The 22,082-nt window shown below is 44.6% G+C and overlaps 2 protein-coding genes across 2 annotated transcripts in view; both read left to right on the top strand.

Annotated features, from left to right (window-relative positions):
* col23a1b (collagen type XXIII alpha 1 chain b) overlaps nucleotides 1–12,074 on the top strand; it is a 140,217-nt gene extending 128,143 nt beyond the window's left edge. The window contains exons 7-28 of the mRNA XM_083693830.1: nucleotides 1,510–1,536; nucleotides 1,639–1,665; nucleotides 3,957–4,010; nucleotides 4,897–5,013; nucleotides 5,944–5,979; nucleotides 6,187–6,240; nucleotides 6,531–6,584; nucleotides 6,748–6,783; nucleotides 7,033–7,098; nucleotides 7,246–7,281; nucleotides 7,448–7,483; nucleotides 7,739–7,819; nucleotides 7,980–8,033; nucleotides 8,162–8,227; nucleotides 8,386–8,412; nucleotides 9,016–9,084; nucleotides 9,173–9,235; nucleotides 9,405–9,431; nucleotides 9,791–9,844; nucleotides 10,272–10,358; nucleotides 11,690–11,728; nucleotides 11,984–12,074. Coding sequence (XP_083549956.1) covers nucleotides 1,510–1,536; nucleotides 1,639–1,665; nucleotides 3,957–4,010; nucleotides 4,897–5,013; nucleotides 5,944–5,979; nucleotides 6,187–6,240; nucleotides 6,531–6,584; nucleotides 6,748–6,783; nucleotides 7,033–7,098; nucleotides 7,246–7,281; nucleotides 7,448–7,483; nucleotides 7,739–7,819; nucleotides 7,980–8,033; nucleotides 8,162–8,227; nucleotides 8,386–8,412; nucleotides 9,016–9,084; nucleotides 9,173–9,235; nucleotides 9,405–9,431; nucleotides 9,791–9,844; nucleotides 10,272–10,358; nucleotides 11,690–11,728; nucleotides 11,984–11,986 — 1,113 coding nt within the window. The 3' untranslated portion in view covers nucleotides 11,987–12,074. The remainder of the gene's footprint in view (nucleotides 1–1,509; nucleotides 1,537–1,638; nucleotides 1,666–3,956; nucleotides 4,011–4,896; nucleotides 5,014–5,943; nucleotides 5,980–6,186; nucleotides 6,241–6,530; nucleotides 6,585–6,747; nucleotides 6,784–7,032; nucleotides 7,099–7,245; nucleotides 7,282–7,447; nucleotides 7,484–7,738; nucleotides 7,820–7,979; nucleotides 8,034–8,161; nucleotides 8,228–8,385; nucleotides 8,413–9,015; nucleotides 9,085–9,172; nucleotides 9,236–9,404; nucleotides 9,432–9,790; nucleotides 9,845–10,271; nucleotides 10,359–11,689; nucleotides 11,729–11,983) is intronic.
* Nucleotides 12,075–15,213: 3,139 nt separating this feature from the next.
* ttc1 (tetratricopeptide repeat domain 1) lies at nucleotides 15,214–21,927 on the top strand. Its single transcript, XM_083697402.1, has 8 exons — nucleotides 15,214–15,248; nucleotides 15,898–16,529; nucleotides 16,747–16,807; nucleotides 17,246–17,358; nucleotides 17,973–18,009; nucleotides 18,712–18,860; nucleotides 20,363–20,417; nucleotides 21,343–21,927. Exons 2-8 carry the CDS (start codon nucleotides 15,927–15,929, stop codon nucleotides 21,477–21,479), a joined length of 1,155 nt encoding a protein of 384 aa, XP_083553528.1. The 5' UTR covers nucleotides 15,214–15,248; nucleotides 15,898–15,926; the 3' UTR covers nucleotides 21,480–21,927.
* The last annotated feature ends 155 nt before the right edge of the window (nucleotides 21,928–22,082 follow it).

The raw sequence follows: 22,082 nt of genomic DNA, 5'->3' as shown, positions 1-22,082 counted from the left end.
CAGATCACACACAGTCCACTGCCTCATGTTGTACAACTCAAAAAAAGCTTCTAAGTAAAAACCAAGTAAAATAAGAGGAGAGATAGGAGATCTGATCCAGTGGAGGCCGGTGGAGGCAGAATGGTATCCAACACGTGTTGGACACCATTCCTCATTCCATTCCATGCATTACAATGAGCCCGTCCTCCGATTTCTACCTCCACCGGCCTCCACTGGTATGGCCATGTGTCTATGTGATTATTAAACCACTACAGTGTCGGTCCTGTCATGAATCTATATAGCATGTTCACTTGACTTTGTTTCACCTTAAGCTGTGCTCCAGGTCTTGGGTGGCCTTGTCCATCCATCACTGTTCTATTGGCTCCAGAAGGCCCCTGTTGCCCCCTAGGCCGAAATCTAGGATCAGTTTAGGGGGGAAACCCTCATCAAGGGGGAAAGCCATATAACTAACCTCAGACCTGCGCCTATGGGCAAATTAATCCCCAGCTGCTGAGGGTAGCCCTGTGCACATGTCTGTGTTTATAAACAAGGGGCCACCCTGTGATAGCCTGCTCCATGGTAGGAGACATGGAAACAGTGTGTCACACACCAGGATGTAAGTGGGCTGTGTCTGGGCTGACCTGAGCCTCTTTAAAAATATGTTATCTGTGGTCTACTGTTTAGATACCTCCGGACCACTCTGGAAAAAAAACAGGCCACTGATGATGATTCAGCTTGAGTTGTTTGAGATGTCGTCTTTACTAAAAAGATGATGGGATCCATTGAATTGACTTATCTTTATTGCTATAGTAGGAGGATGAAAAAGAGTGAAGGGTTTCAAGGCCTTAGAACCTTAGGGAAGTTGTAAACCTTGCATGTAGAGAGAGAGAGAGAGAGAGCGAGAGAGAGAAAGAGAGACACACACACACACAGTCCTATAGTAGGATTGTTAGCCTAGATCGTAAATATATCATGTGATTGAGAGAGAGAGAGAGAGAGAGAGAGAGAGAGAGAGAGAGAGAGAGAGAGAGAGAGAGAGAGAGAGAGAGAGAGAGAGAGAGAGCACCTAGGAAAACACCACAGTGACTGGCTGCCCAAAGCTGAAACACCCTGCTGTGGTGACTCATTCACATAGATTAGCAGATCTCTTTTGTTGATATGATATGATCAGAACACACTGCATGAGCTTGTGGATACATCATCACTGGATTAGTTGTAATGCACTGAGGCCTGAGCTCATATGCTCTCCAGCCAGAGAGAGAGAGAGAGAGAGAGTGAGAGAGAGAGAGAGAGAGAGAGAGAAAGTTATTTCCCTCAAACACACCCTGAGCCCTGCTGCCTAAGATAGAAGGCATGGTTTGCTTTCATTTGAGTACATTACACTTGAAAGTGTGCGTGTGAAACATATCTGTGAATATCATTGGAAGGAATGTGTTGTTCCAGAGAATACCAGAGTTAACATGTTCCATATTTATATCTATGTCGGTTATTTATTGCAATGATTTCATTTTCTCTGTCTTCTTCGGATAGGGTCTGCCTGGGCCCAAGGGAGATAAGGTACATCTGATCACACCTTTATCTGACAATTAAAAGTTTAGATTTTATTATTTTTTATTTTTCCTTTGTGTTATGTCTAATTGTACTCCTCTCTCTTACCAGGGGGACCAAGGAGACATAGGACCCAGGGTGAGAGAATCACATACGTCACGCACGCACGCGCACACACACACACACACACACACACACACACACACACACACACACACACACACATACACACACGCACACACATACACACACACACACACACACACACACACACACACACACACAGGTCAAATCAAATCAAACTTTATCTAATGTACATAAGAGAATGTCAATACACATTACCGTAAAACAAACTGAAAATAAAAGACATGAGAAATGTCAAAAAGACAGATTTAAATGTCATGAAAAGGTTAAACTGTTCCACCCATGAATACAATGCCAATGCTATCAGCCTCCTTTTCCTCCATCCCAGCCTGATGTTCCATCTACAACAGTAATATATGCCATTTAAAAGCGACTTACATTGCAGTGAGTGCATGCATTTCAGTATATATGGTCCCAGCAGGAATCAAACCCACAACCTAAGCATTGTTAGCGCCATGCTCTACCAACTGAGCCACAGAGGACCAACAGTAGGGAAAGGTATAAACAGCAGCAGTAGCACAATAGTACAACCAATCAGGGGTGTGGAAAAGAAGGATGTTTGATTTGTTATTTTTGACATGTGAACCCACCGCGACCCCATCAGTCACCTGGTCGACACCTCTGCACCTCACAACTCACAACCAAGCCCTGTTATATTAATAACAGGTGTAGTGCTGGATTCTATGGGACTTTAATCCACTGGCATTTACCTAATGTTTACCAGGATGTCCTGTGGCAACATAAGGTACTTTCTAATCCATTAGACATGAAGTGATCACCAGGTGTTAGTATTTTTAGCCTGTTTTAACCATGGCAACATACCAACATTTGACAAAATAGTGTTTTGTATAGTTTTTTTTATACAGTAAATCTCCCAGCAGCTTGGCAGGAGACTAAAGTACACAAGTACACACACACACACACACACAAACATGCACTTTCCCGACCCCTGACCATGGAAGTGAATGAGAGCTCTTAGTGTACCAACCATCTGGCAGAGCCCAGCTCTGAGCCCAGATGGACTACTGGACTGACCCGTTGGGCTGTCCCTGACTCTCTGACCTCTGATCTGACCTCTGACCCACCAGTCCCCTGTAGTGAGGTCAGGGGATGTAGCCCTGTGTCATATATATATACATCTCTATCAACATGCTCTACTACACCATCACAATCAGTCACTCTGACTGTTACACTAACATGTTTTATAGATTAACTCATTCTACACTGTCCTACACTGTAGCAGATGCATTCCTGTGACTCTGAACCATTTAGAATTCTCTGTCTTCCCAAAGTTTTTCTCTGGCCTGGTTTCCATTTCAGCTCCATGTTTTCCTAGTACTGTATTCACTTCACAGGGCTAGGTCATGGGTCAATGTATGTTGTCGTTGGAAGACAAATGAGGACACTTTCTTACCAGTTGTAACCACTTTAGCACTCCAGGGGTGTACAGTACAGTATGTTAAATGGTGGGAGAGTGTCTATAGCAGTGCTTGAAAAATGACCGTATTTTAGAGCCAATCGGTGTTAGCACACTGTAGCCTACACCGGCCCACTTCAACCACTGCTATCTCGCTATGCTCACAGCTGTATCTGTGTAGACCAGGCGAGGCTGGTGGAGGTAGAAATCGGAGGACAGGCTCATTGTAATGCATGGAATGGAATGAGGATTCCATCCGTATTCCATTCCATGCATTATAACGAGCCCATCCTCCGATTTCTACCTCCACCAGCCTCCCCTGGTGTAGACTACAGACTTCAGAGAACTGTGAGGGAGACAGAGAAGAGAAGAGAGAAAAGTCACCAGGGAGAATTTGGTCTCAGCCACAAAACCCACAGCCATGATTGAACCACAGCTGTAACAGAAACATCATGGCCCAGGCTGTCTGCTTGTCTCTATGGAGAGCTGATCTTCATGACAAGTCAACCAGAAAATGTTGGGTCAGACAAGACAGCCAAGCCTCCATTGTTTGAGGATTGAAACCAGACAAAGTGGATATTGTCTGTTTGTCCTGTAGTTATGGTTGAGGACCAGTAACCTGGCTCTGGACCTGTATGTGCTTTTATGGTATTTATGTATTGTATTACAAAAATGATCATAGGAGTTGTCTAACTAAACTGAACCAGGCCAATATAAGAATGTTGTGTACTCATATAAGTATCCATCAACCCCCCCCCCCCCCCCCCCCCCCTCACACACACACTCCCTACCCATCCCATGTCATCTGTATCCTACGTACCCTGTTTAACCCTCTATGTACCCCCCCCCCGCCTCTGATCCCTTCCAGGGATTACCAGTGGGCTCAGCAGGTCTCCTCAGTAATCAGATTCTCACTGTCAAGGTTTGTCTTCCCCCCTCCCTCACCCTTACACCCATTTCTCCATCTCTCTCTCTTTCTCAAATGGGTCTTCTCTGTGTCTCCTCCAGCCTCCATGCTACATCTGGCTCTCTCTCTCTTCTCTTCTTCAGCCTGTTTCATTCTGAGGGGAAGAAGGGAACTGCTAGTTACTGACACACTCTCTCTCTCTCTCTCTCTCTCTCTCTCTCTCTTTCTCAGTCGCTCTCTCTCTCTCTGTTTTGTGTGTTTTGCTGTATGTTTCCGCTGGGTCCTATCTTCTCTCCTCCTTCTCCTCTGGGGTCAAGATGGTCTTCCCTCGCGTTGACCACGGCTTTCTGTCCAGCGACCACAACACCTTTCACAAACGCATTCTCAAGGTAGAGCTCAGTCACAGGAGCGTATCGTCTCTCAGCCTTCCAACACATCCTCCCCTTCTCCCTCCTCTCACCTCCCCTTTCCCCCCCCTTTCTCAGACCTCTGGCTTCTCACCATCTCCTCTTCTGTCTCCTCTCCTCTCATCCCCTGTCCTCTCCTCTTCTCTCCTTTCTCTTATACATCAGACAAATCTGTTATTTGCTTCAAGTCTTTCTCTGTCGTCCGCTCTGTCACTTCTCATGGTACGCCTGCTGGAATTAGACAGAAAATGACTCTTTGGAGAGTGAGTCTGAAACAGCCACATTGTGTGGGTTTAATGGATCCAGTCATCAGAACGACACTAATTAGAGAACCAGAACTTTGCTGATACTATCATTCTGTTCAGGATATGTTTTAAATGGACACACTGCCACCTCAGTAATCGTTTGGAGTGGATATATTTTGATAGTATATATACTGTGTATTCTATATGTTTCTGTTCTCATCTCTCTCCCTGTTATGTGTCTGTCTCCAGGGTGATCAGGGTCAGGCCGGCGCCCCTGGCCCCCCAGGACCTTCTGGTTCTCCAGGTCCCAGAGGACCACCAGGGAATACAGGGAAGGACGGACCCCGAGGGCCCCCTGGCGAGCTGGTAGGACACTCCCCTCTCTCTACGTCTTTGATCCTCTCTCCACTCTCCTCTCTGATTCCCGTGGCTATATTAGAACACCGATCCTGGATCACTGCTTAGGGGGATCTAAGGGGGAAGTGTCGTCCCGAGGGCATGCTAAGTCATCCTCCTTAGAACTCAACGTAAGTCATTTAATGTTCCTCCCCTGTAACTCTCAATCTGAATGAGACATTCCGGCCCGACAGTTGTGATATGAGGTAGATCATCACACACCAGCCTCCATGTTGACAGCAGATGTTCTAGAGACTCCATAGACTCCCTGCCGTGGTTATTGTTGTTGTCTCTGTGATGATGTTTATCTTAGCTTCCTGAAACCTCCTTTTTAAGTGAGACTAAACGAGACCGTCGGTAGATTTATGTCTTCCTTGCGGTGAGGAAGGGAAGACACTCTGTCGTCACGGTAACTAATGTCACATTGACGCCAGAGTGGTTTTAAGAGCACTCCTGATTTCATCGGATCATTTCCTGCTGTTGAAGATGACAGTCAATTCTGTTGTAAATCCATGCTGCAGATGTTTTAGCTTTAGACCACCTGTTGTGGGGATCAGCTTAGAGGAGAGGAGAGAGGAAAGGAGAGGGGAGGAGAGAAGAGGAGAGAGGAAAGGAGAGGAGAGGAGAGGAGAGGGTACAGGAGAGCTGGAAGACTATGATGCTATCTTTATTTGGCTTTTTCCCTCAGTTAGGATAATAAATTAAATGTAACTTGAACTTGTAACTTGTTTTTGTTTTCTTACTTCAAACCGCTCTTATTGGCAGTAAAATAAGCCCAGTAAATATGAATAAGTCTCATGCACACTTGTTTGTAATTAAACACTGCCATCTAGTGGACAATCAGTCCTGTTGTCTCTCCTCACCTGTTGAGTATTATTGAGTATTATGCTTCCTTCACAGGGTCCACCTGGTCTAGATGGAGTTGATGGATTAGGGGTAAATTATACTTAATTTTGTATTTCTGTTAAAACCAACTCTGCATAGGGACTAGGGGGCCACTCACACACTCACTCACTCACACACACACACACACACACACACACACACACACACACACACACACACACACACACACACACACACACACACATACACACACACACACAGACGCCTGTCTGCTGACTGTCTCCCTGTGTTCTGTAGGGTGAAGATGGTCAACACGGCATGCCTGGACCACAAGGACCTCCAGGGTTGAAGGTCAGAAACATTCTTATTTATTCTTCTTCCTCCTCCTCGTCTTCTTCCTCTTCCTTATTTTAATCTTCCTCCCCCTCATTGTCATCCTCATCATCCTCGCTCTTCCTCCTCATCTTCTTCTTCATCTTCATCACCCTCTTTCTCCTCCTCTTCATCCTTCTCTCCTTTTCCTCTTCCTCCTCCTCTCTCTTTTTCCTCCTCCTCCTTTTCCCTCTCTTTGTCTTTGTCGGCTTCCTCCTCCTCTTCCTCCCTCTACAGTCTTACTGAATCTTCTATGGCGTATGTGACAGGGTGAGGCGGGTCCAGCTGGTGACCAGGGCCGTGATGGACTCCCAGGGGTGAAGGTAAGAAGACAGTAATGTTGGACAGAGCTGGTCAGGTTCTATTCCAGAATGTTGTCAGCTGGTCAGGTTCTATTCCAGAATGTTGTCAGCTGGTCAGGTCCTATTCCAGAATGTTGTTCCTTACCATCTGCCCGTGTTCACTCTGTCTTCTGTCCACACTCAGGGGGAGAAGGGGGTGTTGGGAGACACGGGACCCCAGGTTAGTGGAACCTGTTTCAAATTCATAGACCCAAACAGTCCTCTACTGTAGGTTGGTGATAGGGTTTCTCAAGGTCAGTTAAATTGTGTGATTCATGGATAAAGGAGATGTTTATGTTGGTGATGCAATGGTTCTGTATCTGATTAATGTAGCTCCTACATCCCTTCAAAAAACATGTTTTTTCTATTTATTATTATCTTTCTCTCCCTTTCGCTCCCTCCCTCTAACTCCCTCTCTCCCCCTCTGCAGGGATTGCCTGGTGAGAATGGTGTACCTGGTTCCTCAGCCTCCACTGTCCTTGGCCAGGCTGTCCAGGTGAGCGATGAGTCTGGTAATCTAAGTTCACCAGGGACAACACACCGCATTTATTCAGTGACGTGGCGGTTGGACTGTGACTTAGCGACAGCCTACTTTCACTCTACAGTGTTTATGTAATCCCATGATCCTTTTCTATTTCCCCAGGGACCCCCGGGACCCCCAGGGGAACAAGGGCCAAAGGTCAGATCTCTCTCTCACATAATAAAGATGTTCTTCACAGCATTGACCTAAAGATGTACCAAACTGTAGATATATATCAGTGAGGACACCATGTTTGTTACCAGAGGTCTAAACTAGGGTCTTGGTTTTCAGGTTTGTCTTATATATTATTTATTTGTGCCGACAGGGAGATGCAGGTTCACCTGGAGTCAATGGGGAAAAGGTACAGTATGTGTCGACTTGTATTCAGGACTTTTGTGTGACTATTGTGTGTTGACGACTCCGATCTACTACAGGGGTGGAGATAGAAGTTGGAGGACGGGCTCATTGTAATGCATGGAATGGAATGAGGAACGGTATCAAACCTGTGTCCGTTCCATGCATTACAATGAGCCTGTCATCAGATTTCTCACCATACTGTCTTTATGATATAAAAAAAAATGACCTGTGTTCTGTATGTTCTGCCCTGTCTCTCTAGGGCTCTACAGGGGAGAGGGGTGATGACGGGAGGCCTGGAGCGGCGGGGGAGAAGGGGGAAACTGGCCTGTCTGGGCCTCAGGTACGTACGTGAGGTACGGGCTTGGTCCTAATGGGCTACTGGGAATGACTGAACAGTGAAACATGTAACTCTATCAACAAGATAGTTGTACTGTAGTTACCTATGATATTTGTTTATACATCAAAGGAGGTAACAGTTGTATGTCCTGTTGTGAAATCAGGGAGCTGAGGGACAAAAGGGTGCAAGAGGAGATTCACGATTTGAGGATAATCTGGTCAGTATACAGTAATGTCTTCTATCTCTTAATCGGTCTATAAAGTGTGATCACATTTGGTCTGTTATTGTTATGTGATTGTAACCTCTGGTAATCATACAGTACCACTGTCTGCTGCTCTCTGCCAGGCCCAGATCATCTCTATACCCGGCCCCCCAGGACCCGCCGGACCTCCTGGACCACAGGGATTCCTAGTGGGTGGCAGATCTCTCACTCTGACTGATGGAGAGGGTGTGGGTGGGGTGGGGGTAGGGGGGTCAAAGCTTCAGCTGTCTGCCAGTCTCTACACTCTATCTGTTCTCAGATTAACCTGACCATTAAATCAACTCCTGTCATTGTTGTTGTTTTCCAGGGACATCATGGGATGCCAGGACCCAAGGTAAGTGTCATCTGTGTTTCTACTATTTTATACAGCATAAAAGTCAATAAGATCATTACAACTCACAATAAAATGTAACCCCCAGATTTGAACTGGGTATATATCAAACTAGTCTCGTTCCCAGACACTTCTGCCTTTTAACCTCGTATCAATCAACTCCCACGGCAATTCCCACCAGTGCTTACACACCACACATTTCTGATTCAGAGCTATGCCTCGCAGCCATGTGATTCGCTGAAATCAAATTATAATAATAATACTTTACTCAGTAAATTCCACTCCCGCTAAGGCCAGGTTTGAGTCGTGGCTCCCACTAAGGCCAGGTTTGAGTCGTGGCTCCCACTAAGGCCAGGTTTGAGTCATTGCTCCCACTAAGGCCAGGTTTGAGTCATTGCTCCCACTAAGGCCAGGTTTGAGTCGTTGCTCCCACTAAGGCCAGGTTTGAGTCGTGGCTCCCACTAAGGCCAGGTTTGAGTCATTGCTGTGCGCAATAGCCTGGGGACGAGGCTAAATAATTAATCAAATCAAACCAACTGTATTTGCATAGAATATGTCCACAGTGCCGGGCCGTAGACCTGAGTAGTCTGTTATAATGTGTCATAGGGAGAACCAGGGGTGGAAGTGAAAGGAGAGAAGGGGGACGTAGGAGACACAGGACCTCCTGGGTTGAGGGTAAGTCTGTCCTCTATTCCCTCATACTGCCTATATCTACTATCACGTACCTCAGGTGCCTTATTAGTTACACCACTCCCACACACAGGGCATTCAGGGACTTCCTGGTTCAACGGGATTGGTCGGTCTCCCTGGCACCAAAGGGGGAAAGGTTAGCATTTGTTTTGTTGTTGTTTTTTTTGCGCTGATTTGTTAAGGAAAACACTTCTCGAATGGGCCTTTTAACAATTCAGTTAGCATGGAGAGTGTTGAAATATTAGCGTGCCAGCAGTAGATCTTCATAATAAGGTGCTTGAATGATATGTCATTTATTTTACCAGGGAGAGTCAGGATTGCCTGGGTTAGATGTGAGTATCTACTAAATTTCTGTCACATTTCCCCAGTTCTGAGTAGTTTCCCACAAGCTTCATAGCACTAAGATTATCTTTATGTCCATCAGGGGAGGCTGGTGGAGGTAGAAATTGGAGGACAGGTTCATTGTAATGCATGGAATAGAATAGGGAATGGTGGTATCAAACAAAGGTTTGAAACCATTCCTTAATCCATTCCACGTATTACCACACGCACATCCTCTGATTTCTACCTCCACCAGCCTCCCCTGATGGACATAGGCTGTAGATTTAAGATGATCTAGGTGATATGAAACTTTGAGGAAACGGAGTAAAAGTGTGAAGACCTCAGTAACAAGTCTTTCATTCCCTGACAGGGTTTCCCAGGGCTGGTCGGAGAGAAGGGAGACAGAGGAAACAAAGGGGAGAGGGTGAGCATCAGACACAACAACAGACACTGTAGCCATCTCTATTAGTCCAAACTAAAGGGAGGTTTCCCGGACAAAGCTTAAGCCTGGACTAGATCAAACTTTCAATAGAAAATCTACATTAAAGACGCTTTTAGTCAATAATTCGGATTAATCTGTGTCCGGGAAACCAACCTTAAATGTAATACCATATAATGCTTAACATAGAATTGCATTTTGTTTGGTAAGCAATACACTCGACTATGCAATACAATACAATACACCATTATTTAATCAGAGACGCTACCAAACTCATGATATTCTCTTCTCCATACACAACACACACACACACACAAACACACACACACACACACACACTTGTTGCATAACTACATGTTGTGGAGAGGACATTGATGCCTCGTTGTTGCTGTGACCGTCTCTTCTCTGTCAGGGTGAGCGGGGCCCGGTGGGGAGGAAGGGATTGAAGGGACAGAAGGGTGAGCAGGGACCTCCAGGATTGGACCAGCCCTGTCCTGTGGTGCGTGACCTCGCTTCCTGTCTTCTTCACCTCATACCATACTCTTCCTAAGTTCACTACTGCTATGTCACTCTCTATCTCAAAGTGGTCTTCAGAGGGACCTTACATTCTCTAATACACAAGGATTGGGTTATTTATGTTGGATGGAAGATGCATATATGAAGAGGTATAAATGTGTGTGACTGAGTGAGTGTTTTACACGGTAATGTTTACACCGTTTATTTAAGCGTGTGCTGCAGATAAACAGTAACTTTAGGAGTGACATCACTTGGAATGGTTCTCACTGACAGGGAGCCAATGGGGGTAAAGTGGACCCTGGGGAGGCAGGGCAACCCTCTGGCACCCCCTGCCCCCTGGTACAGTATCTCTGCTTTCTATCTTTCTGTCTCCCCCCCCCCCCCACACACACACACATACACCCCTCTATTCCTGTTCTGTCCTCCCCACCCCTCGTTAACCCCTTGTTAACCTCCAGTCTTCCTGCTCACTGTGATGCAGTGGTAGCCATACTCAGCCAGGAACAAACCAGCAAGGCTCTGCCGTCTCTGATGGTTATTGTCACCCTTATTGATGGACCAGATCTCTCTTCTAAAAGACAGGTCAATATCAATGGGATCACCTATATGATTAAAGGATAAATTTGAAAATACAGCACGGTCAAACCCACCAACCTGAGCTAGCATGTCTACCATTGCCACTGAGCAACCTGTGCTTTTCTGTACTGATTGTGCTGAGTGTGCTCTTCCCTTCATGAAGTCTATGAAGAGTGTCTTTACCATACATGACAACACTGACCAAGAATCACACCATAACTAGCCTGGATATGTTGTGTTGTATGGTTTCAGCTATCAGTTGGGATGGAAGGCACTTTTGACAGAGATGGTGGATCTGACGTTGTGTTTGAACCTGTGTCAATGTCGTGTTGTGTGCATGGAGTATAACAATGTTGTTATATGTGTGTTTCGCTCTGTTGTGAAATCGTAACAGGTATTCAGTGTTTTACAGTGGTTAGATATGATATCATAGATGTTTGAGATGTGTGTGTATGTCTTGTAAGCCTGTAGCATGTCAATGAAGCTCACTTCAGTGTAATTCACATTAAATATCATAATCTGGAGGAGGGGGGTCTATTGGACGCTGTAATATGCTGCGTTTGTTCTAATGGATGGTTGACTGCATGATTGGTGTCAGTGTGTGGTGTTAGATATCCCTCCTACTGTATCTACCCTATCCTCCCAATATTGTGAATAAAGATATTCAACTGTGGATATTTATGTGTGATTGTTAAGTGAAGAAGAGGTGATTAAATATTGTCTTTCTCCTATCTGCAGGGTCGGGATGGATTGCCCATACCAGGGTGCTGGCACAAGGTGTGTAGGACAGCAGCGTAACAGTGAAGTGGCCGTATTCAAAAACCGTCTCAGAGTAGGAGTGCTGATCTAGGATCAGGTCCCCTACCTGTCCATGATGTTCTAATAGGCAAAACTGATCCTAAATCAGCACTCCTCCTCTGAGACACTTTGTGAATACTGGCCAGTAACTCCTGATGATAACTCTGTTTTAGTGCAATACAGTGTTAGGTGCCTGTTAGTGAACTTGTGTCTCTGTTCTTGTTTCTTTTCCAGTGAGGAAAAAGGGGACCTGGAATCTGTACATATCGATATATATTTTTCAACTAAAGACTCATTTTCTTCTTTTTTTGCCATTCCTATTTAATATATTGAAGATTTTTGTTTCGCAAATGTGATTGTTTGCCTCTCACACTAATCTATGTTATTGACTTTTTGCATATGAAAATAATGTTTTGTTTTTGTCCGGTTTTTTTAGATTAGAGATTATCTAAAAGATGGATATATTGACAAATAAAGAGCATCAAAAGTCAAAGTCAGATAAAGGAAGGATACATCTTAATGTACAAAGAGGGAGACTGATGATCACAAACAAACAGAGAGTGAAACAGCAAATGCATTCAACATTTGCAAGATGGACACATGTTGATGGGTATGTTTTACTCAACCTGAAATATAATTGACTCTGACTCACCAGTGACTCTACAAGGATATACAGCATAATTGGTGTTCAACTTCCTAGCCTGTACCTTGCAAATGATCCAACTCCATAGCTTCTGTAGTCATTTGCTTTGAAAGGACCAGTCCTCATGGCAGGGGCCCACAGTCCAGTCTGTCCCAGCCCTGAGGGGGGAGGTCTGGGGAATCACAGAGGGACAGTGCCCCCCTCCCTGAGGCACACAGCATTGGGCTGGACTAGGATGGAGAACATGATGACATGCAGAAAATGGCTTTCACTCATCCAAACTGGAATTGGAGCAACTTGATCCCCTTGTCCAATCATCAGTTCCCTCACAATACTATTTTCTGTAGTTCTATATTGTATTATTATCCCTGTGTGGCTGTATGTGTGTGAGTTAGAAAATCGAGATAGATAGATAGATAGATGTTTTATCACATTTAAATAGTTATTTTATGGATCCTTGCATTTCCTTCCTTGTGTTTAGATTATTGGTATAAAAGTGTTCAGAATGTGTTTTGTTTTTTCCATATGCATCAAAAGTTGTTGTGAAATATGTAAATTCTCTAACATATTAAATATAATTGTATGTCTATTCTCATTCTGTTTATTAATAAATCTCACGTTCGCCTCACAGGTTCGGCGGGTCGCGGGTTGTCTTAACAGAGATTTTGACCTGTTATTGACCTTTTCTTGCTGTGCTTTCAGACTGTTTGAATCCTACCTCAGGACACCACTCTCAAAAATGTGTTTTCTTAATGAACTAAGTGTTTCATGCAACACAACATGCTGATGAGGTATAATTAATTTAATTGAAGAAAACATGACATTTGTAATTTCAACAATGAACAATTTCACTAACTATTTTTTTTAACAATGTAAATAACAAATAAACAAAACCCTGGTTGTATGTCATTAAACAAAAACAAAAGTAGCAAGTAATTACAATATATACAGGTCTGGCCATTTTTTTTTTTTAAATTCTCCTTCTCTACCGTGTGTGTGTGTGTGTGTGTGTGTGTGTGTGTGTGTGTGTGTGTGTGTGTGTGTGTGTGTGTGTGTGTGTGTGGAATCACAACATTACTATATGGAATCACAATATTACTTCCCAATAGACTATAATTTTACACTGTACTGTACTTCACTACACACTGTACTACCTTGTTGATGTATTATCTAGGGTAGATAGATGAGTACACTTACGGCATTAGATACATATTTGTAAAGGTGAAAGTGACTTACCTTTATTGGCGCTGCAGGTGAATTGAAAGTAGAGCCTGGGCCTGGTTAAGTATACTGTGATAGTAATTCGAGAATGAAAATAACAGTGACCGATTTGAAAAAGAAAAAATGAATGCAAGAAAATTTACAGACTCGATTCCTTGCAGATGACTCTATAAATGAGTCTGTAGCTCTCCGCTTGCTGAAGTACTGAAAGTCGGAACAGCGCCACAAAACCAACCAGTGGCAGATGAAATGTAAAACCATATATTATATCCGTACTGATATGGACTACCATAGAGAATGAATGGGAGGAGTTGTCTTTGATCCTCCTGACAACATTAGAGGGGTCATGTTGTAAAAACCCTTCAGAGATCAGAGATCAGTCTTCTTCGTGCAGGTTGATATGGCCACTTGTCCAGGGTCAGTGATGTTTGGCTTGACACCTTTCAAAATTAGAAATGAAATTTAGATCGACGTATTACAGTGATGAAATCAGTAGGCTACTTTGAGAAGAGCACTTGGATAACAAGAACCAATATCAAGATCTGACCATAGCCTACATTGACAATAGGATATCCAACATGTACTTTAGCTATGACTTTCCTTAGTGTTAAGATTCATGTGAAACCAAGTGATTTTTACTCAATAAAACATCTAATTGCTGTATGGAACACACATTATCCCATGACATCCCACAAATTAGCCTAGTTAGGTACCTCAGTGGGAACATATGTTGGTAGACACTAAGTGGGATCCTTGGGACGACGACTCTAAATCCTAACCGCTACCCTAACTTTAACCATAACCTTAACCCTTACACAGACCTGGAAGATTCTACTGATTTTGGCCATGGTCATGTCATCCTTTCATTGTTACTCGCTTCTCCTCTCTTACAAGAACGTAGTCTTCCATGTTTCCTTTTAACAATATAGATGTCGACTACTAGCTGAAGAGGAGATGGAAGAGGCTGAAACTTTTATATGCCTAATATTAATATATGAGGACGAAAGACAACACAAAATACATTTTATTTGTTTAACTTATATGGTAGCCTTTGCATATAATTTCCATTATTTTGTTTACCTGTAACTCAGGAAGACAATGTCAAAACACTTAATAAATGAAGAATGTAAAAGCACTGATCATCTACCAAAACAACCGTCTCATCCTTCACATGTGTTGCACACCCTTGCTGCACACCTTTACTGCAATCAGGCAACACATTTTCTTGTTTGAGGTTAGCCGGGTCCTGACATTCGCAGAAGTTCATCTGTCTCGAAAGTTGGTTGGACGTGTTTTATCTATACGGAGAGAGTCTATTTGACTAGAGAGGGTCTTTTTAATTGACTCCATATAATAACAATAATAATAATAATAATAATAATAATAATAATAATAATAATAATAATAATAATAATAATAATAATAATAATAATAACAACAATAATAATAACAATAATAATAATAATAATAATAATAATAATAATAATAATAATAATATAAGAGGCACATGGAGCCACGCAAGGCGTTTTCAATTACTACATTTCCCAGAGTTCTTTCTCAGCGTGCCCCTTCTCTTGTCTGATTGGATAAGCAAGCGGAAGAAACTTTGACAGATGAAATGTCATCTTGCTGAAGGTAGGCTCGTAGATTAACCAAAGACTCTATGTATAAAACTCTGGATAAACTAAATATGTGTGTAGTTACATTTACATTTAAGAAGAACTAATTATTAAACGTTATTAAAAGGTCACAAGATGTATGATACTTGTCTGTAAGAACCTAGTATTGGGTAGCTAGCTAACTAGCCTTAGCACAAATAATGTGTGATATGTAGCCAGCTAAATAGCTAAGCATAGCTAGCTAGGTATTTAGTACTATCAAACAGTGATCAACGTGTCTAGTTAACAATAAAAACTAATGACATTAAAGTATGTGTACCTCTGAACAGAATTCGCCCTAAGGAAATTAGCTGACGTTGAGTGCAGTGTGCTATTTTGATCAACTCACAAGCTAGCTAGCTAAAATGCAGCCACCAGTGATGTTTGGCTGGATCTCCAGCTGTCTGCTAGACAGCCTAGAATGATCCATGATGAGCATCCCAGCCTTAGACGCATAGGTGAATGGTGTTGCAGGCGTGATGAATTTCTCTGTAAATTAGATATGAATCAGTTTAGTATTCGGAATGTATCTTGCCCACGTTGTCATAATAACTAGTTCCTAACACATGTTGAATTGAACATTTTGGCCTCACTAATTACTGACTGAAATGCCTTTTTATTTGAAGTTGTTTTGTAGCTCCAGTTAGACTTTCTGATGGAATCTTCAGCAGAGAAGGAGGCAGAGTCAAAGGCACTCCTCGACAGGATGACCGACTCTGTGAGAGTGTCCGACCGGCAGGAATGTCCAGACGCAGCAGCCCAAAGGGGCACTGAGCAGGAGGAGGACTGCTTCTTTGACTGTGAGGAGACATTGGATGGAGAGGCGGTGGACTCTGGCTCCGGTGACAGCCAGAGAAAGAGAGACTCCTGCGAACCCTCTCCTGTCTCACAGCCGTGCCAGGGAGCAGGGGGAGACAGTGGTGACGCAGAGACAGACAGGATAGGAGACTCACGGGACACTGGCGTAGAACACACAGACGCAGGGTCAGGAGAGGGCCCCGAGGCATTAGGTGAGAGAACCCCTGTGGCGGGAGAGGAGAGGAAGGAGGGAGGTGCCGGGGAGGAGGCAGGACTGGAGGAGGGAGAGGAGGAGAACAACAAGGAGAAGTGGAATGAGTGCACTGATGAAGAAGACAAGATGGCGGACACAGGGGCAGATTCGGATTCCGAACTGAAAGAGGAAGTGAACACGGCTCCTGAGTTTGATGAGGAGCGCCTGAGAGAGGAGGAAAAAGACCTGACAGAGGAGGAGAAGGAGGTGAACATCATCTCAGTCTCTGTACATTGCATATCATTGAAATGTCAAACGCTATATATGTTTCTATTCTGATACCTTCCACACCAAACCACAAAACAAGCCACAATGTCAAAAGCTTGCTTGGTCATTCTTGGGTGGTGAGTGAGTTGTGGAGAACCACAAACGCTCCCGAGTTGTGTGGTTTGATCCTAACGCTGATGTTTCCTCTTCGCCACAGAGCCGCAGAGCAGAGAGCATGACGCTGAAGGAGAAGGGGAACATCCAGTTTAAGAGTGGAGGTAAGGCTGTCGGACCGGTGGTGCACGTCATTCCCCATCTTCTGCCCTTGTTCACTTGTTCCTTGTTGTTTTTTTTCATGACTTTGATTGATTGTTTTCTGAGAGTGAAAGTGAGTTCAGAAGAGGAAGCTGCCATGTGGATGTATTATGATCTGTGCGTGTGTCTGTGTTCAGAAGAGGAAGAAGAAAAAAAAATATATATATAATTAGCCTACTGGCATTACGACTGCCAATGGCCCCTGCTGTGAGCATTGATTACTTTGTCTTATGATGACTGATGGATAGATGATTCACTTACTTAAACAAATGTATTGTTGTTAAGTCGCTTTGGATAAAGGCGTCTGCTAAATGCCATAAATGTAAAAGTAAGAGGAGGGCCAATCTTTGTGTCTGTAAGCTACCATGTAGGTTATGTGTGGTCTGCCTCTGTCCTCCCAGAACACCCAGAAGCTGAGGAGTCTTACACAGCTGCATTGGGCGTGTGTCCAGTGTGTTACAGCAAGGAGAGGGCCATTCTCTTCTCCAACCGCGCTGCTGCCCGCTTGCACCTGGTACTTATATATATATATATATATATATATATATATATATATATATATATATATGTACACACACACACACACACACACACACACACACACACACACACACTAGCCTTCCTAGAGTGCCAGATGGGTGGGGTTTGCGCTTTTGGGACTATTCCCATTGGTTTTATTGTGCCAGGCAAACTTAATCATTTCCTTTTGACATGATTTCAGATACTATTGTTGGTACAGCACAAGAGTTTCGCCCCAGTATGGAAGGTTGTTTTAGTTTTCATATAGTTTTCTGGTTGATTGGCCTCCTCAGGGCTCGTACAGTAAACTCTGTTAGGCCTCAACAAGAACACTATCTGTCCTTTTGCCTAAGCCTAACCTGAACCTGACCCTAACTTTAAGCCTTATCTTAACCATTTAAAATCTCAACTTGAATGTGGATCCCAGTTAGCGTTTACCTCGCCTAACCCTAGTGAGGTGTGTAGGGTGACACCCAGTGGCGCTCTGATGTAACTGCGGCTGATTAATATAACCTTTCTCTAGATTGTATTCACAAAATGTGTTTTGATGCTCTCTAATCATTGTACTCTCTAGAGATTCCTATCAATCTTAGTTTCTCTTCCAAACAGGATAAGAATGACAAGGCCATCGCTGACTGTACTAAAGGTGAGAGAACCAGCATCGTGTGTGTGTGTGTGTGTGTCTGTGTGTGTCTGTGTGTGTCTGTGTGTGTGTGTGTGTGTGTGTGTGTGTGTGTGTGTGTGTGTGTGTGTGTGTGTGTGTGTGTGTGTGTGTGTGTAGCTCCGCTGTAGCAGCTGATTGAGCTGTCTGGGTCTAGTACATGCTGCCCTACTTACTTGGGGGAGTGCTGCACACCTGCTGATTATCTTGTGTATCACCCTGTGTACCTCTGAGTGCCACTCCTGACCTACACTGTGCAGTGTGTCTATGTTCTTCAGAGCCACAATCCTATTCCCAGTACACTGCAGTCATTACTCATCAAAAACACCATCCTTGCTGTTGTAGACTTGGGTGACGTGAACGTGACCACAAACTCATTTCTATAGATGTAAACCAGGGGAAGCTGGGGGGGAGAGAAATCAGAGGACAGGCTCATTGTAACGCACGGAATGGAACACGTGTTTGATACCGTTCCTGATTCTGTTTCATGGATTACAATGAGCCCGTACTCCCGATTTCTACCTCCACCAGCCACCCCTGGATTACATCTATATATACTGAAAATGTGTGTGGTATGATCCTGTCATGTGTTATCTATTAGTAGACAATTGACCATCTTCAGATGTGGTTGTATTCTATTGTTTCTACTGGGATATGCTGTTCTACTGTACTTCGCGTCCTCCGCAGCCATCGAGCTGAAGCCAGACTACGTGCGTGCCATCCTGCGGAGGGCTGAGTTGTATGAGAAGACAGACAAGCTGGACGAGGCTCTGGAGGACTACAAGGCCGTCCTGGAACAAGACCCCAGCCAGCACACAGCCAGGGACGCCAGCATGGTGGGTGACCGGGCCGGCTGACATCCACGTCAACGCAACACAACTTTATTGATATCCATTGACTTCAGTCCAACAACACTTTGTTGATGTCGGCTGACGTCATCATACACAAGGGGGCTACTTCCTGATTATAGGTGACAACAACGAACAGCGGAAGTTGCGCGTTCAGTTTAGTGCAACACCTACTGTATAGATTTACAACACGTTTAACGTAAAACATGCACCACTACACATAGACAGACGTTACGTTCTCTCACGTATAACTAAATAAGAGATGTGTGTTGGCATAGACAGCTGACTCGCTTGTCTGTAACCAACATTGATTGGATGTGTTCATGGTTAGTCGATAATCCATAAGCAATCAAGAATTTGATTAATGGCTCAGGCTGGCAATTTCATTAACCTTGCCAGTTCAATTCCTTACTGGAATTCTATACCGGAATTCTAATGAATGGAGGTGAAATCCATTGATTTCTAACATGCTGTATTGAAGTGTAGCCAAGTAGCAGCCCCAGCCTGAAATAGGTTTTGTGTGTGTGTGGGGGGGGGGGGGGAGAGAGAGAGAGAGAGAGAATGATTCCCATTGGTTGAGAAGCTGCAGCTTTTAGTAATGGAGCATTGAGGGGGTGGATCAGCTGATTACACAACACAACACAGCCCCCAGCTGACAGCCTGACTGTCCCTGGCCTGGTCTGGTTCTGTCTGGGGGGTGGGGGGGAAGAGATGGAGGACAGAGAGAACAGCAAGCAAGGAGACAGAGAGAATAGAGAAAGGACGAAGTCCAGGAGACTACTGTATTCTCTCCCTGCGCCCCAATTCTCCATCCTTTTCCCTGAAGTGTCCACTCCCCTACACAGATCTAAAAGCATAGGATCAGTGTAAGCATGGACTGTTCCACCAATCTTATGCTTTTAAATCTGTGTATGGGAATGGGCAAGTGGAAACTTCAGGGCAAAGGATGGAGAATTGGGACGCAGTGAGAAGAAGAAAGCCAGAGGGGAGAGGGGTGAGACAGAGAGAGAGGAGACGTATAGAGAAGATGAACTGTAATGAGGTAAGGGGGGAGACGGAATGAGATGAGAGGATATGGGTAGGAAGGAAGGCAGTACTCAATGCATTCTCTCCTTTTCATCTGAAAATACACCATGAGCCTCTATAAAGGTCTCAAAAAATACCCTGTCTAGTTTGTCTGGTATACACCCACACCACACCACACACACACACACACACACACACACACACACACACCACACACACACACACAAAATCAACACATTTCCCAAAGTACAGAATCATATCATTTTTCGCTCTCTGTGGTTTCCTGGACACAATGTATTTTTTTCTCTTTCCTTCCACCTCCCTGTAGGGGATGTTGTGGGTCGAGAGTTAAACCACTGACGAACAGAGACCACCCACAATGGTTGTGGTTATGGTTCTGTCCTTGACGCTCACTCTCTCTCTCTCTCTCTCTCTCTCTCTCTCTCTCTCCCTCCCTCCCACAGCGGCTTCCACCACTGATCCACGAGCGCAATGAGAAGCTGAAGGAAGAAATGATGAGTATGACAGCTTTTCTTTCTGTTGTCCCTGTTTACACGTCCGTCCGTCCGTCCCCTGCTTTCCCCAGGCTGTATAGGTGACGCAGCCAGGATCAATGTTGAGAGAGGCTGTAGAGCAGAGCGGCGGAAGCTGGGGGAGGCTGGGTGGAGGCTGGCATCGGAGGACAGGCTCATTGTAATGCATGGAATGAGGAGTGGTAACAACAGGCCCCGACAGGGCCTATTGATCTGACTGCAGTAGCAGCCTCAGAGCTCTGCTGCTCCACATTTACATTTACGGCATTTAACAGACGCCTTTATCCAAAGCGACTTACAACAAATACATTTGTTTAAGTAAGCGAATCATCGATCCGTCAGTCATCAGAAGATAAAGTAATCAATGCTCGGCCACGGGCCGTAGGCAGTCACAATGCTAGAAGAAGGAATTCTTTTTTTTTGGTTTGTTTTGGTTTTTAGTAGCGGGGGTGAAGAGGTCTTTGGGAGGGACCGTTCAGATGCTCGGTGCGGTCCGGTAGGGAGGAGCTAAGCTCAGTGGCGTTCTCTCCAGGAGTCGTTCATTTGTTGATGAACCGTTTCTCAATCGGTTCAGTCTCAGTGAGATAACGTCTCTTTTTCAAGAGAGACCTGGTCATACTGTGCGTGTGTGCGTGTGTGTTTGTTCCAGGGAAGCTGAAGAACCTGTTTTAGGCTACAGCCGATATGCCTCATCTCTACCCGTAGGCCAGCTAAATGTGTTTTTGTGTTCCAGGCAAGCTGTAGGACCTGTTTTAGACTATGTATTGTCTCTCTACCCCCTACATGTCTCTCTGCCTGTAGGCGAGCTAAATGTCTTGTCTTTCTGTGTGTGTGTGTGTGTGTGTGTGTGTGTGTGTGTGTGTGTGTGTGTGTGTGTGTGTGTGTGTGTGTGTGTGTGTGTGTGTTTCCAGGCAAGCTGAAGGACCTGGGCAACATGTTCCTACGGCCCTTCGGCCTGTCCACTTCCAACTTCCAGGTGAACCAGGACTCTGACACAGGCTCCTACTCGGTTAACTTTGTCCAAGGCGCCAACAACAACAACAGATAACAGCGTGGCCGTGACGACGACGATGCCACGCCTCTCCAGTCCACCGGGCGGCCCGGTGATTGATGCCTGTGGCTAAATGCCGAGTCTCCACTCAGCACCACCCTGCAGTGCTATGGCTGTGGCAGAAGCTGGGATGTGATAGAGATGCCCATGGTTCCCCTCACAGCAGAGCCTTTCTTTCATCACCATGAAACAAGCTTGTGTGTGTGTGTGTGCGTGTGTGTGAGAGCGAGCAAGCATATGTGTGTGCAAGCGAGAGTCAGTGAGATAATGTACTGTTTTAACAGTCTGAAAAGTCAAACTCTGCTAACAAAGGGTAGAGCCATTAAACTACCATTGACTGTCGTCCTGCGTCATTGTCCTTGTGTCAAGCGGACCCGCGCGTTCATTCTTCTCAAAGTCAAGTCAAAGTCAAAGTGGCTTTAATGTCAATTCTTCACATGTCAAGACATACAAAAGGAATCGAGAGGACGTTCCTTAATCTCCCACGGTGAGACAGATAAAGTGCCCAGGCACAACTTGATAGTCTGATAGTCTGAACTCTGATAGTGCCTGATGATACAGAAGTACAGTACAGCGTGGAATAAAGAAGCACACACCGAG

This window comes from Argentina silus (genome assembly GCF_951799395.1).
Source record: "Argentina silus genome assembly, chromosome: 2".
Taxonomy (NCBI): domain Eukaryota; kingdom Metazoa; phylum Chordata; class Actinopteri; order Argentiniformes; family Argentinidae; genus Argentina; species Argentina silus.
Note: the sequence above shows the minus strand (reverse complement) of the source record. Positions and strands in the feature narration are given on the sequence as shown.

Excerpts from the sequence above, each read along its gene's own strand:
- ttc1 (XM_083697402.1), top strand. The coding sequence starts at position 15,927 with ATGGAATCTTCAGCAGAGAAGGAGGCAGAGTCAAAGGCACTCCTCGAC. Across the intron at positions 17,359-17,972 it reads CTGCTGCCCGCTTGCACCTG|GATAAGAATGACAAGGCCAT; the intron begins GTACTTATATAT and ends TCTTCCAAACAG. Across the intron at positions 18,010-18,711 it reads CATCGCTGACTGTACTAAAG|CCATCGAGCTGAAGCCAGAC; the intron begins GTGAGAGAACCA and ends CGTCCTCCGCAG.